This window comes from Diadema antillarum, unplaced genomic scaffold (genome assembly GCF_040938485.1).
Source record: "Diadema antillarum isolate AM-2024a unplaced genomic scaffold, OU_Dant_1.0 seq00000853_RagTag, whole genome shotgun sequence".
NCBI classification, from domain to species: Eukaryota; Metazoa; Echinodermata; class Echinoidea; order Diadematoida; family Diadematidae; genus Diadema; species Diadema antillarum.
The window spans coordinates 217,988-224,261 of record NW_027271724.1 but is presented as its reverse complement, the minus strand read 5'-3'; the positions used below and the strand labels follow the sequence as shown (position 1 = coordinate 224,261).

The 6,274-nt window shown below is 38.0% G+C and overlaps 1 protein-coding gene across 1 annotated transcript; it reads right to left on the bottom strand.

Annotated features, from left to right (window-relative positions):
• Window positions 1-471: 471 nt before the first annotated feature.
• Window positions 472-5,686, bottom strand: LOC139740413 (trafficking protein particle complex subunit 1-like). The gene is made up of 5 exons (XM_071651005.1): window positions 5,672-5,686; window positions 4,003-4,138; window positions 3,189-3,259; window positions 2,055-2,193; window positions 472-597 (listed from the first exon to the last, which is right to left on the bottom strand). The coding sequence occupies exons 2-5, from the start codon at window positions 4,099-4,101 to the stop codon at window positions 472-474; spliced, it is 435 nt and encodes a 144-aa protein (XP_071507106.1). The 5' UTR covers window positions 4,102-4,138; window positions 5,672-5,686.
• Window positions 5,687-6,274: the final 588 nt, after the last annotated feature.

Here is a 6,274-nt window from a genome sequence, read left to right as displayed (position 1 = left end):
AACACAGTTAACTCCATCAGCGATATTCATCAGAACTGACAAAGCACCAAAGACCTGGACAAAATTCAGTATCTGATTTACTACAGTGTACCTTAAAACATTGGTACTTAGGTCTTGCAATATACACTGTGTAGCAGCTTGGGAGGGCTTTTGCCACTGGGGGCCATCAAAGGTAAGGGGCATCTGTCCACTGTGATACAAATGTCAAAAGCATTTCTGGAGAGCATATTCTTCACAGGTTTTGCCCTCTCTCTTGCCTCCTGGGGGTAGTCGAGGTTCAAATGACAGCAACACTCCCCCCCCCCCCCCACAACAAAAATGTCCATCAAACTTGGGGCAGCCGCTCCTTTGAAGCACAGAGTAAGAACACCGCCACCCTGCTTCAGTTTCACAAAGTGTCACAGTATTGCACTTGGATTTGTTTCCCCGGACACGCAGGGACATTGAGAGAGAGAGAGACACACACACTGCTCATTCCTCTGTGGTGAATGCTGGGAGGCCTCGAATGTAGGAGTCAAGCTTTGTCTTAAAGAGCAAACTTTCCACTGGTTTGTTCAGAGGGCACAGGGGGTTCCGCACCACGAGGTCAACGTAAATCTGCAAAGAGCAAGGTGTGATCAAAGACATTAAAGTTATATATGTCTACAATATTATGTACATTAAACTATCATACACAGCAGCTGCCTGGAAGGTAAGAACATAGACACTGTGCACACATATTCATCATTGTCTACAGACTAGGCAGGAAGCAGAATTAAAGGGTGTGTACAGTTCTGGTTGAGGTGAGGATTTAGCTTTTAACATTTTGCGAGATATTCAGAAACCACTCTATGAGATGTCAAAAGGCATGCAATTCTAAGGGGCATCAAAAGTTTATTTGATGAAAATTGGTTTTGAAATAGCTGAGATATCCAAAAACAAGGTGAAACAAAGAGATCCTAATAGAAGGCGTGGCCTGTCGCCTTTTATCATTATCACTTTTTTGGATATCTCAGCCATTTAAAAACCAATTTTCATCAAATAAACGTTGAATCCTTCTTAAAATTACATGCTCTTTCATATTTCATAAGAGGTTTCTCATTATCTCACTTAGGAATGTTCAAAACATGAATCCCCACCTCAACCAGTACTGTACAGTCCCTTTAAGGCAAACATTTTCTATTGACTGCTAGTGGAATTTTGTCACCTGGCCTAACTTGCCAAGCTTTATCATCAGCATTCAGTAATCTATCAAAACATGTAGCAGTAGACTAGCAAAGTCCATTCACATGTTGCAAATGTGCCTCAGTCCAACAAGAAAGTCATGGTGACACAATTCAGATTACGGGGATAAAATAATCTCTGTTCCTTGACAATATGTTCTAAGATATCTGCGCCAATGGGCGCACAGAACGCAGTAAGAGTTAAAGAGTGCAGAAATTAGACAAATTAGTGTATGTTCTATCTCTGTATGATGATACTCGCATTACAGGGATCTCTGTAATTCGCATCACAGAGAACTTGTCATACATAAGGTCTGCATGCCACATCTGACCAGCATTTACATTAGACTCCTGCATACAATGCACGTTGGCAATCTTGAAATTGAAAAGTCAACTTCATATAACTTTCATTCTAAAACATCATCGAGAGCTGTAAAATCTAAACAGCACAAGGAAAGCAATTGCATATATGTGTTCATTCGCTTTTTTCTTTGAAATCAAAGTCTGATTTAAAATTGACCCTTAGATATTGCCAAATAGGCTGTATTTTTATTCTCCAGACAACATTCGGAAGTTTTACTCCTCTTCTCCTCTTTCTTATTATCACTAGTAGCAGAAGTTAGCAGTGGTATCAACATAATCAGCTATTCATATTTAACATGGGCAATTCTCAGGTACTGTTCAATTATACTTTAAAAACATTTATCAATCTTCATATGATCCTTGCACTCCTAGCACCAGCCTTGTACAACTCTTCATGTTAGAGAACAGGTAGCAAGCAGGAACACTATAAAAGTAACATTACAGTTGGTATTCTGTTGCTATTTTTCTTTTCCATTTCATATATCTTACCCCACTGTACAGGTGTTGGAGAACCTCTCTCATTGGTCCAACATTCAGACTTGTATTGAGGATGAACTTCAACCCGCTGGGCGTCTCAAAGAAGTGCAGCTTGTAAGAATTGGTACAGTAATTCAGGAAACCATCTTTGCTGTTTGATTTGCAGTGGTCAAGGCTCAGACTTGCATGATTTTGTGCACAAATGATATGTCAAAATGCATTTGAAAGTATTCAGAAAGAAACATGCTTACCTCTAAGGAATCATCTTTAGATGAAATCCAGCACACTAACACAAAATAACTTTTATGAAAATTTGAGCAAAATATGACAAATTATCTATAAAAAATATGGTATTATATATGTGTATATATACAAACATATAAATGCATCTATAACACTGTGTGAATAATACTATGGCAGTAGCATCCCTGTGTTAAATTCTAATGTAGTACATTGGAAAAAAGTTACAGGCTATGACATTCATATTTGAGGTAAGATTAATTTGGTTTCAATAAACAGAGGCACAGGGAAAAAAAAAAACCAATAAAATGCAGATCTCAATGGCATGTGAAAGGGAGGGAGAAGGGTTACAGTCCAATGTTCATAATCCTGGCAACTGTAAAGTACAAATCGTCGCTGGGGTGACAAGACCTTGTATCTACAATTTTGGTGAAAATGACTTTTTTGCATTTATGGTCAAATAATCACTTAATTGATGTCCTGTCCAAATCCTAGCTGATGTACCCCAGAAATGAAGCCACCATGGCAGGTCAAAGGATCAGCTGTCCCATTCAGTATAGTGCTTTGGCCGCCATGTTTTTGGCTCTCCTGAACATTTGACATTCTGTAGATACGAGGTCTTGTCGTCCCAGCGACGAAATAATTAATTTCAGTTACAATCACAAATTAGTGTCATAATTTTGTTATCAGTCACAGGGCACAATGGCTGGCAGAAAATGTGTTTGCATACTGTATAGGCACACACACACACACACACACACACAAATTGTTTTTACATGTATCTTTTGGATCTCATCAAATGAACTTATAATACTATATGTACTCATAGTAAACACTGTCTTTCTATGTCCCATATATAAAACGTATGTACAAAGTAAGATGAGTCCTCGGTATTTGAAAGGATACAAATCTGTTGGAGATATCCTCGTCACAAAGGACTTGATTGAAAACACCAGGCCATACATCAACTTAAACTCCTGTAGAGAGAAAATGAGTCTTAATTTATACCACAAGCAACATGTATGACTTGTCATCATGAACTGCTATTAATTTCCCTACCACATCTGCATAATCAATGAAAATAGGCAAATGAATGTATGTCAAACATCAATATGGATTTTTTTTTTTAAATCAAGTAACATTCATCGCTCAAAGCAATGCAAAACATCAGTTTTTATCATTTAGGGATTTTAACAAATGTAGATCATAATGTACACCATACTCTGAGATAACAGAACACTGTCATATCAGGAAAAGAAAATCTTTAACTGTATCAAAATTACATATGAAAAGTTTAATGATCAGCGTGCCTTGTCTAGTATCAAATTGCAGTCAAATCATAAAGATCTATATTGAAAGACTTCAATTTCAAGAGAAAGATTGAAAAGCCTTTATATTAACATGTATAGTACAATATATAATCAGACAGAAGCATGTTTTTGGGTTTGAAATACAGTGACTATAGCCCATTCACCCTGGTTCCTTATTACTTCTGAGAATCATAATTAACAAAATAATGCTTATATGTTGAAAACTGAAGTTTTCTCTATGATTTTATCCTTTTCTATTTTAGAATGGAAAATATACTGACAATTTTTTGCGCAGGGCCAAAAGAAGACTTCAGGAAAAACACCATTTCATTCCAATTGCATATGTGTGGATGCAACCAAGACATTACTGTTGTGAAACACGTATGGACGGGTAAAAAATAGGGTTTTACCTCTTCTTTGGGCATCCCTGCTTCTTTGTTCCTCACCCACTCTTGGTAGAAGAGACAGGTTCCAAACCGATCAAAGATGTACAGATTGTAGATAGTCATGACTGAAATATTTCTGCAATTGATGCTTTATCAGCACCTGTGAATATCAAAATAAAATGGACAAGAATGCAGCTGCAGAGCTATATTCATTCTGTTCTGTTTCAATGGTAGCATTGTGTTATGACTTCATGAGCTGCTACATACCTACTCTTTTTTCTTACATGACATACATTGTGCTGTGACAAGACTACAATGAAAATCCAATGACTGGACTTGAATCTTGAGGTGCAGATCTTCACAGTGTATAAAAATTACTGTGCATGTTTATATTAAAATGTGCAGTTCCCGGAAACCCTGTGTCTGAGTCCAGTCATGTCAAATGTACGCATAGTATGTTACATTATCAATTTAATTAGAAATCTACTTCCACTTGGTAAACTTTACCTAGAAATGTCAAATGTACAACAGATCAGATGGAGTACGTATTTACTCTACGATTACCGGTACGAGTTGGACAGACAGACTCAGCCTTTGTTGTAATACATCAAAGCAATCTCAGGACAGCTAAACTTTATTTACCCTAATCATGACCATTGAACCTTGAACCTTGAAGAAGTAATCCTTGTTGCAGCTTTTCGTAGGAAGCTATACTGGGATGGTACACAGTGACATCAACGGCTGACGGACAGAGTGTATTTACAGATGGCAAATATAATCATTTGTACAAAATAAAAATTTTGCCATGTGCAAGTAAAAACCAAGCTGGTGGATTTATAGTATTCTGGATCCTACTGGGGGCTGCATGTTTCGAATAGATGGGACGGCAGCCTCTTGGAAAGCAGTAGGTGTTCTTGAAGTAACTGTAGAGTATGGTAGGCGGTTCCACAGTTTTGTTGTTCTTGGGAAAAATGAATATTTGTATGGATCAATTGTGGGTGTTCATTTCTGCCAATATAAGTTGCTGGGATTATGATGGCTGGGAAGGCCGAAGGAGATGTTCACCAGGTTATGTTGTTGTATTTTATAAAACATTGTTGCTTGTGCAAGAAGACGGCGGGTGTAACAGGTCCCAGTCCAACTTGGATAGTAATGGTGTGACAGGAGATGTACGTCTATTGTCTTGGTAGACAAAATGGGCAGCAGCTCGTTGTACCTGTTCCAATCGGTTGATGGAAGTAACCTCATACTGGATTCCAGGCTTCTACTACTCAGTTCTAAATTTACTCCATATGGGCATGGCCCCATGCTAATAATTAAAAGTACAAACTACCACTCCCGTCCTCTACCAGCTACAGCTGATCAAGTTATACAGCGAGATTAAATCAAACTCCTGACATTGGTTTCATCCCGTACAGCTATCGTGTATACATACAATTATAGATTGCATGCTATTCAATTTATTGAACCCTGGCCCTGTCACAAGTGTCATATCAAATGAGGAGCTGGCATATACGACACACAAACGCAAAAATTGGTGCATGGGACTACACTCTAATGTTTTCCTCCCCTATTATTTTTTATTATTTTTGATACTATAACCTCATAGTAGCCAGTATTCATATATCACTCAGAATGACCATTCGGTATAGAAACTGAGTTTGCATGAACATGAAGAATATTGCACACTTACGTACGAATTGAAGTTTTAATTTCTGAAGACTGATGATAGAAATCGTCTCACAAGAGATCACACACTGAGTGCAGTGGGCGTATAGTGTATGTAATAGGCGGTGCACCGCGGCCGCCGGCGCAGGCGGCGCAGGTGGGGTTACGTGCAAAGAGTGTAGGTACAGTTGTATGGCTGTGGACTGTGCGTGATCGGTGTGGGTAATAATTCTGTAACGAGGTGTGTGATGGGGTGGGGGAATTTTCATTTTCATTGAAAGTTTTCAAGTTATATTTTCTTTAATATAAAACACATCTTATATATAATACAAACACATCATGCCATAATATCATGGTATTATCATATGGAATGTACTAGGATCATTTCGTCATATGTAGTAACATGTGTAATAAATTGTCATGTATACAGGGGCGTCACCAGCTTTTTTTCAAGGGGGGTGCGTTTTGACACTAAATGTAACGAGATTTTTTTTTTTTTTTTTTTGACAGACATTTGGAATATAGGAAGCTCTCAATCCCTAGACTTTAACTGTTTTTTTTGTGTGTTTTTTTTTGAGGGAAACCAAGCGGGGAAAGGGCACCGGCGTATCTAGGATTTCATCTTGGA

Excerpts from the sequence above, each read along its gene's own strand:
- LOC139740413 (XM_071651005.1), bottom strand. The coding sequence starts at position 4,101 with ATGACTATCTACAATCTGTACATCTTTGATCGGTTTGGAACCTGTCTC. Across the intron at positions 3,260-4,002 it reads CAGGGATGCCCAAAGAAGAG|GAGTTTAAGTTGATGTATGG; the intron begins GTAAAACCCTAT and ends TTCTCTCTACAG. Across the intron at positions 598-2,054 it reads TCCAACACCTGTACAGTGGG|ATTTACGTTGACCTCGTGGT; the intron begins GTAAGATATATG and ends TGCTCTTTGCAG.